This window comes from Notothenia coriiceps, unplaced genomic scaffold (genome assembly GCF_000735185.1).
Source record: "Notothenia coriiceps isolate Sejong01 unplaced genomic scaffold, NC01 NC01_scaffold00037723, whole genome shotgun sequence".
Taxonomy (NCBI): domain Eukaryota; kingdom Metazoa; phylum Chordata; class Actinopteri; order Perciformes; family Nototheniidae; genus Notothenia; species Notothenia coriiceps.
The window spans coordinates 1-11,898 of record NW_011370424.1 but is presented as its reverse complement, the minus strand read 5'-3'; the positions used below and the strand labels follow the sequence as shown (position 1 = coordinate 11,898).

At 41.5% G+C, this 11,898-nt stretch overlaps 1 protein-coding gene across 1 annotated transcript in view; it reads left to right on the top strand.

Annotated features, from left to right (window-relative positions):
* Nucleotides 1-11,183, top strand: part of LOC104967787 (ATP-binding cassette sub-family A member 2-like) — a gene marked incomplete at its 3' end in the record, with an annotated part of 16,237 nt that extends 5,054 nt beyond the window's left edge. Inside the window, exons 5-16 of the mRNA XM_010797309.1 lie at nt 1,807-1,954; nt 2,056-2,179; nt 2,626-2,758; nt 2,904-3,024; nt 3,986-4,164; nt 4,726-4,867; nt 5,041-5,175; nt 6,486-6,589; nt 7,199-7,291; nt 7,381-7,483; nt 10,745-10,882; nt 10,974-11,183. Coding sequence (XP_010795611.1) covers nt 1,807-1,954; nt 2,056-2,179; nt 2,626-2,758; nt 2,904-3,024; nt 3,986-4,164; nt 4,726-4,867; nt 5,041-5,175; nt 6,486-6,589; nt 7,199-7,291; nt 7,381-7,483; nt 10,745-10,882; nt 10,974-11,183 — 1,630 coding nt within the window. The remainder of the gene's footprint in view (nt 1-1,806; nt 1,955-2,055; nt 2,180-2,625; nt 2,759-2,903; nt 3,025-3,985; nt 4,165-4,725; nt 4,868-5,040; nt 5,176-6,485; nt 6,590-7,198; nt 7,292-7,380; nt 7,484-10,744; nt 10,883-10,973) is intronic.
* Between the last annotated feature and the right edge of the window lie 715 nt (nt 11,184-11,898).

The window sequence follows — 11,898 nt, the reverse complement described above, 5'->3', positions numbered from 1 at the left end:
AAGAACATGAGAGGCCGTCTGAAGTTTGACAATGAACATCTGAAGGATTCAGAGAAGGCTTGGGAGAAGAAGATGTGGTCAGATGAGACATCGAGATCTTTGGCCCCAACCCGCCACGCCGTGTTAGAAGAAGAAAGATGCTGACTATAACCCCAGAACACCATCCCCACCGTCAGGCATGGAGGTGGAAACATTCTGCTTGGGGGTGTTTCTCTGCTAAGGGGACAGGACAACTTCCCTGCATCGAGGAGAGGATGGACGGGGCCATGCACCGTAACATCTTGGCCGATAGCCTCCTTCCCTCAGCCAGGACACTGAAAATGGGTCATGGAGGGGTCTTCCAGCAGGACAATGACCCTGAACATACGGCCAAGGCAACACAGGAGCTGCTAAAGAAGGAGCACATTTAGGTGATGGAGGGGCCTAGCCAGTCTCCGGACCTTAATCCCATAGAAAATCTGTGGAGGGAGCTGAAGCTTCGAGAGGCCAAGCATCAGCCTCAAAACCTGAAGGATTTGGAGAGGATCTTCAGAGAGGAGTGGACCAACATCCTTCCTAGATGTTCACAAACCAGGTGACCAACTACGAGAAGCGTCTGACCTCTGTGTGTCCAACAAGGGTTTCTCCACCAAGTACTAACACATGTTCTGCAAGGGGATCAAATACTTATTTCCCACAATTTTTATATTTTATATAATGTCAATTTCTGGATTTTGTTTTTGATATTCTTACTCTCACTGTCAAAATAAACCTACCATTAAAATGATAGACTATTAATTTATTTGTAAGAGTGTAACAAACTAAATCTGCTAGGGATCAAATAATTATTTCCTTCACAGTGCATGATCTAAAATCAGTGTTTTTCCAACATCATCCTGTCTGCAGCAACGGTTCATCAGTATAAGGCCCTGGGTCTGAATAACTGTATTCTTCCATGATATGGATTTTTGGGGAAAAGTGGTTTGAAGACAAGAAATTAGAGAAAGAGAAGGAGAAGAAGATTCAAGGCATCTCTCCTTATGTTTCTCAAGTAGAAACTTCAAAAGAAATGTGACTGCAGACCACACTTTCATTCTGATATTTGAAAGCAAATAAACTCCCTGAATATAAGATCTGGAAAAACTGCACCAGTGCAGACAGTGTTTTATTATAGTCACTCAACTAGTGTGAAGTTGACCATATTTATCACAGAGGTTGAAGCTGGGCAAAAGTGAGATGGTGCTAACACAAGCTAGCTAGCTTTGTAAGAAAGGAAGAATTGTGAAATGTATTGGGATGCTAGTTTTAGTTAGCAAGAATCAGGCTTTTATTTTTTTTATTTTCTTTTAACCTTTATTTAACCAGTGCAGGCTTGTGCTTTAATGTACTTGTGGAGTGCTTGGAGTGTCTTTATTAGTACTGAATGATGGATAATATCTCACAGCAATGCCATGGAATCGAGATGTAAATCAGAAGGTATTCCGGCCCTTCAAGCATACCCTGCTTTGTTGTCTTTTTATACTATGAACGGGACCATAATTGTGCATCAGACTTCTTGAATCTGGCCTTTGAGAATATGAACCAATACAGAAAAGGTTTATTGAGGTAATAAATCAGGTGAGGCTAGGGTCATTTTGTCATAGACTTCTGAATGTACTGACTTCTATTTGCAACCAATGCAGTCCATTTCTGATTATTCAAAAATAACGCAGGTTCAAGGCACTTCCTCATTGACTTAGCGTTTTAGATGAAGAGGTGTCCTCTTAATTTAAAGTTAATTAATGCGTCTTCATATTTTTGGCTTTCAATATGTCGTCTCTTTTCCAGGTGGTCCATTACTCCCATCATGTACCCAGCATCCTTCTGGTTCGAGGTGCCCAGTACAGCCTACGTGTTCCTTATAGTCATCAACCTCTTCATAGGCATCACTGCAACTGTTGCCACCTTCCTGCTCCAGCTCTTTGAACATGATAAGGTCAGTTTGACTATTGTTCCCTCAGCTTTTGTTGTGCAGTATTATCAGATGTAGTCTCAGATCACTTCTGTGTTAATTCTCCACTATCTTCATGTCTTTAGGATCTGAAAAGAATCAACAGTTACCTGAAGTCCTGTTTCCTGATCTTCCCCAACTACAACCTGGGACATGGCCTGATGGAGATGGCTTACAATGAGTACATCAATGAATACTACGCTAAAATAGGTACACCTATAACGGAGCAATGTTTGTAGTTTCTCTCACGATTATTTAATGTGATTGTGAAGAAGTCAGAATAATTATTGTACTGTATGTGTTTGTGTGATACAAGGGACATAAAAAACAACATTCGAATGTACCATGATAAGGGCAAACAGGATGATGTTAGAATTTAGAATCATTGTTATTTCATCTTTTGTTGCCTATCATTTTCTTTTATAAAAATAATATAATAATAACTTTACTAGCAAAATCTACTTTATTTGCAGAAATATTAAATGAAACAAACACTTAAATAAGTATGTATTTTAGACAGTAACAAATTGAAATGCATAAAACCTTAAGTTGGCCTCAACAAGTTGGACCTTTAACTATTTTACTTTTCAAACAGACAAATATTTTTGAAAGAAAAGTAAAGAAGATATCAATCGTTATAAATGGTGCGCTTTCAGGCCAGTTTGACAAGATGAAGTCTCCATTTGAGTGGGACATCGTGACGCGAGGGCTCGTTGCCATGACAATCGAAGGCTTTGTTGGCTTCCTCATCACCATCCTCTGCCAGTACAACTTCCTCAGAAAGCCGCCGTGAGTCCTGTTGGTTTCTATGAGTGTGGGGAATGTCAGGATTTACTGTCACTCCTTCAGACTTAGTGTGTGTGTGTGTGTGTGTGTGTGTGTGTGTGTGTGTGTGTGTGTGTGTGTGTGTGTGTGTGTGTGTGTGTGTGTGCAGGAGGATGCCTGTCAGTTGCCAGCCAATAGACGATGACGATGTAGACGTGGCCTGTGAGAGACGGAGAGTGTTACGAGGAGACGCTGACAATGACAAGCTAAAGATCGACAACCTCACAAAGGTTCATTTTCATTTAATCGTTTATTTGAATCGGGACAGTGCACATTGATGAACACTTTAAAACAAAATAATGCTTACAAGTGTAAGTGAGCCGGATTTTTGCTTTGAGCTCATTTCCATCCGTAGTCCCGTCACATACAACATATAAGAACATGACATTTATATACATAGAAAAAATGAATACATGATATCCAGGAAGAGCATGAGCAGTGTACACAAGCATTGTAAACATTTATAAATAAAGCACATACTTTTAAAATTGTCAAAACTCAAGAAATTGTGATTTTCAAGGATGGTACAGTGGTGGTATGACTGTGGCTTTCTGTCAAACACCTGGATAGCTCTCTTGAACAGCTGTTCTATGGGTTTCAGGTTTGTGGCACAAGCAAACGACCAGTTTGTCAAACAGTATTCAATGTGGGATAGAATCACACGCTGGAGGTATGACTTTGCAGCATTGACAGTTTAGAAAGGTCTCATTTGTTTAAAAATGTTGCAAGTTGAATTTAATGGTATTGGATACTTTCTTAATATGTTTCTTAAAAGTCAAGTTCGAGTCCAATATGACTCCAAGACACTTGAAGTGGGAGACTAGTTCTATTTCTGCTCCGTTTAAAAACACATTGGATCATTTAGCTCTCAACATTTAGAACATTCCAAGAAGCAACTGTTTTGTTTCTACAGAAATGTGCACGCAAATGCATATTTCACTCAAACATTGTAGCGTTAAAATTACTCCTTTGTTTACTTGACGGACATAATGACATCACTATGTCAAATAGTGTGAATTAGAAGCAAACAACTGTTTATGTTTACTGCCAGAAATGAGTGCCACCCCTGTTTCCAATACTGAATAATCAATTTAACCTACCAGTAAAACACCCATTTTGTCTGTGGAATATACATGATTTATAGTTAAGGAGCGTTGGTTTACTAAAAAACTGGTATGTCCCTGTGTTCAGGTTTACAAATCCAGGAAGATGGGTCATATCTTGGCTGTGGACCGGCTGTGTCTGGGCGTCCGGCCGGGGGAGTGTTTCGGACTGCTGGGAGTGAATGGAGCAGGGAAGACCACCACCTTCAAGATGCTGACAGGAGATGAGTCTACGACTGGAGGAGAGGCCTTCATTAACGGAAACAGGTCAGTGGCAGAAAATGATAACTTTTAATGTTCGTGTGCTTTTCTATTTTCTTTACTTAAGATCACAAAGAAGAAGAAAAATTAGCAACACACATCAGTTGAAAAACATAGTTTATGACCTATAGTATGTGGACACCTCTCTATTTGTCTCAGCCACACTCTAATGCTCAGCTGCTGCACGTTGACATATATAGAGGGCAACATAGGAACTAGAAAAATTTGTAATGTGTCTTTTTATTGCTAATTGCCACAACATGCCTCAGATTAATGCACACTGCTAAGGATGTAGATGTGCCACAGAGTGCAGTTCCCTGAATGTCCACTTGAGGCCTGTTCAAAAGTGATGTGAGAAAAAAGTAGACTCACAACGTTACAGAAGAAATAAACATGTTTGCAGCCTGGTGCAAGATAGCAGGTACATTAAAGGTTATTTATTAAAATTAGGAATGCAATTCATTTTTGTTAAAATCAAGCTGTGTGTGTGTGTGTGTGTGTGTGTGTGTGTGTGTGTGTGTGTGTGTGTGTGTGTGTGTGTGTGTGTGTGTGTGTGTGTGTGTGTAGTATCCTGAAGGACCTGTTGTGTGTGCAGCAGAGTATCGGCTACTGTCCGCAGTTTGACGCTCTGTTTGATGACCTGACTGCTAGAGAACATCTGGAACTTTACACTCGCCTCCGTGGCATTCCCTGGAAGGACCAGGAGAGGGTCAGTCAAACACACACACACACACACACACACACACACACACACACACACACACACACACACACACACACACACACACTCCCAGCTCTAACCTTTGTTTAGTGGTGGGACATCTGCCCCCCCGAGCAGATGAATGGTCCTGGCAGACTGACAGTACCCTTCCTCTCCTCCAGGTGGTGCAGTGGGCATTAGAGAAGCTGGAGTTGTCAAAGTATGTAGACAAGCCTGCCGGAACTTACAGTGGAGGTAATAAACGCAAGCTCTCCACTGCCATCGCTCTGATTGGATACCCCTCACTCATCTTCCTGGTAAGACGCTGGAATGGATGTTCCTATATGCTGCGCCTTGTTTGAGTGACACATTGGGAGTGGAATGATGCTTTAATGTTTAGACCCTCCAGAAAAACGCGATTCTGCGATCGCAGAATTTACCGCATAATCAGCAAAATGGCGCATATTTTTAAAGGCCGCATATTTATCAAAAGGCCGCATAATCCCCACATTTTTTCACACAAAGTTGAGAAAAAAAAAAGTGAACTCGTCTTGACGTGAAGTAGTGATGATGATGACGCGACGTCATAAGCTCGCGCATCACAGAAGGTAAACAACTCCGTAGAGTGAACGTGTGGAACTCACACGAGAGAGAAAACACCAAGATGAAAAAATCTGATCCATCTCATTTACCGACGAACATTTCTGCTAGAGACCAGGCAAAGCAGTACCCCGATGTCTTTCACGAAAGTGGGGGGAAACTATTCTGCACCTTGTGCAACTGTGTGTTGGAGCATAAGTCGACGGTGACGACCCACTTTGATTCATTCAAACATTCGAAAATGCTTTCTGCTGCTGCGGACAAGAAAGCCAAACAACTCACGTTCACCGAGGCATCAACCTTCAAAACGCTTTAGAGGGCTACAAGAAACGAAGTGAGTAGCCTATAAGATTGAAGCTGGTCAGATAACGAACGAGTAAATGAAAACAGAATGAGGCGGAGAAGTGTGTGTGTGTGTGTGTGTGTGTGTGTGTGTGTGTGTGTGTGTGTGTGTGTGTGTGTGTGTGTGTGTGTGTGTGTGTGTGCGAGAGTGTGTGTGTGTGTGTGTGTGTGTGTGTGTGTGTGTGTGTGTGTGTGTGTGTGTGTGTGTGTGTGTGTGTGTGTGTGTGAGAGAGAGAGAGAGAGAGTGTGTGTGTGTGTGTGTGTGTGTGTGTGTGTGTGTGTGTGTGTGTGTGTGAGAGAGAGAGAGAGAGAGTGTGATTAAAATAGCCCAATTGCTTTTAAACATTGAATATGTTTAATTGAATAGGAAAGGGGTTTAACGTTAGTGGCAGGTTGTGTGTGAGAGAGAATAAATAAGACAGCCCAATATTTAAAAGAAAATCTATTCTTTTATTCGCAACTTTCTGCATATTTCGCAACTTCCCGCAATTTTACCGCATAAAATCACATAAAAACCCTGCATGTTTAATCGCATAATCAAGGATTTTAGCCCGCATAATCAAGGATTTGTGCCCGCGTTTTTCTGAGGGTCTAGTTTATGTGGACCTGGTAGAAGGGCCACGGAAACTATAATGAGAGTACAGTATATACTGTCCAATAAGCTGTATTTTGTGGGGGCTTCCAGGATGAGCCCACCACTGGCATGGACCCGAAGGCCCGCAGATTCCTCTGGAATTTGATCCTGGACATAATAAAGACAGGACGCTCTGTTGTGCTGACATCACACAGGTGAGACGTCTTAGTCCTTACATTCAGTGGAATCCCGCTCTTACTGTTGCCATATACTTTCACTTTTTTCACAATAGTACTTCAATCCTGAAAGGCAAGCAAGAACAAAAAAGTTCTGGTGATCCATTTCCTAATGAAATTCTTCTTGCAGTGTGTTTGACTGAACGACACGGAAAATAAGCTTTATTTTAATTTTGTCATTTTCGAAACAAGTGGAGAATAAAAGGTTTGCTGGGAACATTGATTTGGATCACTAATTCCATTTCTCATTTACCAGTTACTCTTTTTTCTCAGGCAGTGAAACAAGAGCAAAGTGCCAAAAACTGCATTTCCTCAAATAGATCTTTATTGACCCCCGTGTTAAGAGGACCCACTGTACAGTAAGGATAAACAGGTTTCACAGCCTGGCAAAAAAAAAACATGTATATACAATTATATCTTTTGTATAAATCAGCTGTTTATTATTTCACAAACACAGGAGAGAACACAGGAGAGAAGCATATTAAGATGTTTATATGGATCTCTTGGGGAAAACAATCGGACTTCCTTTGAGGGCTTCCAGACTGTAGCGTACTGTAGCTAACGTAGTGTGTCTGCTGCTCTGTGCAGCATGGAGGAGTGTGAGGCTCTGTGCACCAGGCTGGGCATCATGGTTAACGGCAGGTTCAAGTGCCTGGGCAGCATCCAACATCTGAAGAACAGGTCAGAAGCTCCACCTTCTTCCTGTGTTTTAATATCAACTCTCAGATCTATATGACTATGTCTCATGTCCATCATGTCTTTATATCCAGGTTTGGGGATGGCTACATGATCACAGTGAGGACCAAGAGCAGCTCCAATGTGAAGGAGGTGCTGCGATTCTTTAACAGGAACTTCCCTGAGGCCGTGCTGAAGGTACGTTACTGCAGAGACTCCAGGAGATCAGAATCTATGAGAAGGAAACAAACCATGAGAGGATTGGTAGGCAGTGTGCAGGGCTGTGAGCCTCTTCATTTTGTGGGTTCAGAGCTGTCACTCTTATCACCATGGTTTCCTGCCGCAGCACAAAGCTGTTATAAGTGATAACACTCTTAACCCTTTCTGTTGTCCTCAGGTCAAATTTGGACGATCTTCAATTTTTGTTATGTCATGAAGTTGGTTTATTTCCTCTTATTGCCACAAAAATAGCATGGATGGTATCATGCTATGCTCTTTGTAAGAAAAGGTAACAACCACTACTTTCAATAAATTATGGTCTTTTTATTCAAATTTGTAGCATCACATGTTGCCCCTGGCGGCTTCAGATGCTACTTACTTGCAGGGCTGGACTGGGACAGAAAATTGGCCCTTGCATTTTGACCCGGACCGGCCCACACCCATCAAACCAAAACACAGTAGCGGCTCCTGACCAGAGGAAAATGCTTACTATCAGTGAACACAAAACTACCAACACACATAAATGTGTAACTTTGGTTTGAGAAGTGGGACATAATGATAAATTCTGGCAGGAAGAATAGTTCTAAAATATGTCTAAGAAAAAGCTGTCCTTCCTTCTGAATTGCTTAATATAGAGGCCGATTGCCAACACTGGAGAGAATCATTTTAAGCAGTGGAAAATGTTCACAATTAATGTTCAAAATAAAATAATGTGAGATTCAATTTCCACTTTTTTTCCTTCTTTTATTTATGGTCATATATCTTAAGACTCCAAAGAATACACAATATGAAATGTAAATAATGAATTTGAACTCCCAATAATAGACCAATCTACTACCAAAAGAGAAACATATGGACATACTCTATTGTATATAATACGTGTGCAAACCTATTTAGCATCATATTCCTAACCATGTGAACCTGTTTTATTTCGGGGTGGACCTCACATCCAGTAAGGGGGTCCAGGGGCATGCTTTAATGTTGGAAGTTAAATGCTTAAATCTGGTGCACTTTGATGGAAAAATGAAGATATGTAAACCCTCAAGAGAGTCCTTTACCTCACTGAGCTGAAGTTATCTCTCTCAGTCTGACAGGAGAGAGCTCGCCTCCACCTTGTTGCAGAAACATCTCCTTAGCTCCGAGCTAGCACCAGATGCTAACAACAACAATCCCGGTAACTGGTGCGCTCTCACTCTCTCTCTCTCTCTCTCTCTCTCTCTCTCTCTCTCTCTCTCTCTCTCTCTCACTCACACAAAATGCTCTCGTGCCACACACAAACACAGGGCCGAACTTGAACAGAGGCTGTGTGCTTCTCTGTGGCGATGACGGCTTGCGGTTAAAAGATCATTAGAAACAAATTTGAACGTGGGGGGGACACAAGCAGGATTTTGAAAAGTATACAGGTCTCCCTTGAAAAATAGATCATTGATCTCAATGGGATTTCACCTAGATAAATAAAGGTTTTGAATTGAATACAAATACCTGAATGGGCCGTCATAAAAAAAAATTAATACTAAGTTTAGTCAGCCCAAAATGCACGTCGGCCCACCGGGAAAGTGCCCAGTATGCCAGATGGCCTGTCCAGCCATGCTTACTTGCTTACTTGAATCCTGACAATATTTTTGATTTGTTTTTGATCTACTGATTTTGCTATAATCATTCTGCCATGCAAAGTAAATGCTCTGGCCGCTGAAGTCCGATTTCTAAGTGTGGAAGTGGTGAGCAGAATCCTTTCAAGTAAAGCACTATTGATGAAAACATGGAAAATAACCAGATCCGTAGACCTTGAATGGAAAATGGTTTGATTTGACTTTGGCAAGTGCATTTTGCACATTGCGGACGCTCAAATATTTGAGGAACCACACAACCAAAACTCTTTACAAATGCAGGTCTCTACTAATTCATAATAATAGATTTTTCCAAATTGTAGAATTCCAAAAAGCAGTGTAAATGTTGTGGTAATGGGTTGGCTGAAGAGGTGTTTTACTTAAATTGTGGAACATTTATATTTAATGCTGCTTTCTACAACAGTTAGCAGTCAAACCAGACAACAGGAGTCATTTGTGCTGCCATTAAAAATCTTTAATCCGGACTAAACCTTGACATATACCAGTCCAGGATAATCTATCAACTCATATTCCTCTGAATGAAGTTGGTGCCTTTTTTTATCTCAAAATGTTGGTTTTATTTAGTAAATCAAACAAATAACAACACTTTATACACAACACACATTACAGTGGCTTAACAATGAATCATTTACTCTTAGTGTGCTTAATCTATACAGGGAGGACCAAGGTTTGAATATACTTTCTGTATATGATACCTGTTGGAGAAATATTTTCCTAGGCCTTGACCCAGTTAATCAGTTTGCACTTCCCTTACTAAGCACAGGCTGTGCTCTCAGTGTTTTGTCTCCTTGCTCCTGCCTGTTGGCGTCAGCTGATAGAGGTTATAGTGCTTTATCTTGTTATGCAGCAGGTGGATTATTCTCTCAGAACCAGCTCAATACATGGGTCTGGGGGAGAGATCTTCAGAATTGGTTTGGCAACTTCTGTGTCACCTCGTGGCTGCAGCACATGTCTTGTGAATTCTCCGGCCGAAGCTCCAAATAAACCCTCAGTGTTTGCCGTCAAAGTTCCTGCTCTCCGCATGTCTCTCTGAGTTTCGTCTCCATTGCTTCAGAAGTTCCCATCACAATGCCGACTGCAGATACAGTGCCGAAACGGATTGCCACACTTACTTATACTAATTCCTTTCAGAAATGTATTTAGTGTCACTGATCTGCTTTATCTTCTTTACAAATAAGTTCAAAAATGTTCACGTTACAATGTTTCTATTGAAGAAATGTATAATTTCCAAATATGATTGAATTATTACCGTAGTGTTATGAAGCCCAGTTCCTCTGCCCACAGCCTGCCAGCGGGGGTCAGCAGCTTCGATCATTCTGACTCAGGGATGAAATTATAAGAATGAAGAAGTCCCTGTTCGCTGTTCATTAACAAAAAACGTTACTATTTACTATCACAATTTCACAAGAAAAGACAATAGAATAAAAACGGTTCTTGACATGTTGGACACAGGGAGGACCAGCTGACCGAGGCTGTAACTCTACTTTGGTTTTGTCGCATTTGATATTTCACATTTTACATTTCCAGCTTTTTTTCAGATTTTGTTGAGGTGGGTTAGGTTAGTGATCTTTGTCTACTCATTGAAGACTGCCAGCTGTTGTGAACTTTGCAGGAGCGTCACCACACTAAGATCCAGTACCAGCTGAAGTCTGAGCGGATCTCCCTAGCTCAGGTGTTCAGTAAGATGGAGCAGGTGGTGGAGGTGCTGGGCATCGAGGACTACTCCGTCAGTCAGACCACTCTGGACAATGTGAGGCACTGTACCTGGATCAGCTTCATGCAGTACATGCCACAAGGGAAACAAATGGAATGAATCCCCTTTATTCTGTTGTTCTGCTAAGGTGTTTGTCAACTTTGCCAAGAAGCAGAGTGACAACCTGGATCAGCAGGAGGTGTCCCCCCCGGTGCCTGGACAGTCCCCCCTGCAGCGCATCCTCAACCTGCTGAAGTCTCGGCCGGCCCCCACGGAGCTCAGTGCTCTGATCAGCGAGGAGCCCGCCGAGCTGGAGAGCGACGATGACGAAGGACTCATCAGCTTTGAAGAGGAAAGGGTGAGAGGATCACAACTTTCTTCATTTATTTAACTAAAAAGTTGACAACAATAATAAAGTCTCTGTCTTTTTCTATAGAGTGGCGAAGTCACGCTCATCTACTTCCGGTCCATGGAACCTTATTTCAGAAAAATAATGTATTGAAGTCAATGGAGAGAGAAAACTTATCTTTCGATCCCGTTTGAATTGTGCCATGAATTACACATATGATGTTTGTCAATCTTAAAAAATCATTTCCATGTCAAAAAAGTCACAGTTTGTCGTAAAACTGTTGAAATATAAGACTATGAAAAACTACAAATCCCAGAGTCGCGTAAGTGATGTCACAATTGTTTTCCTCCACTAAGAGATAGCTAAGATCAGCGCCATATAGATAGAATCTATCTATATGGTAACTTTAACAAGATGCCTGTGTGCTTAGTACCAGGTTGTTATCATACCAGCAATGGGTCTTGCTCGTTCTTTTGCGTCCCATCTGATGAAAGGACCAGGAGTGGCTGGATCAAGTTAGCTACCTAGCTAGTAGCTAGCACGTTAGTTAGCATTACAGCCTTGTCATTTTTATTAGCCTTAACATTAAGTAACCCAACATGTTAAACAGCAAGATTGGTAGTCATATGTCGTGAACCCTTTGAAGAGTACTGTCACACCGGTGTGATCATTCTATAATACACCATTTAAGCCCGGGGGAGAAATGCTAACGCTACATTAGCAT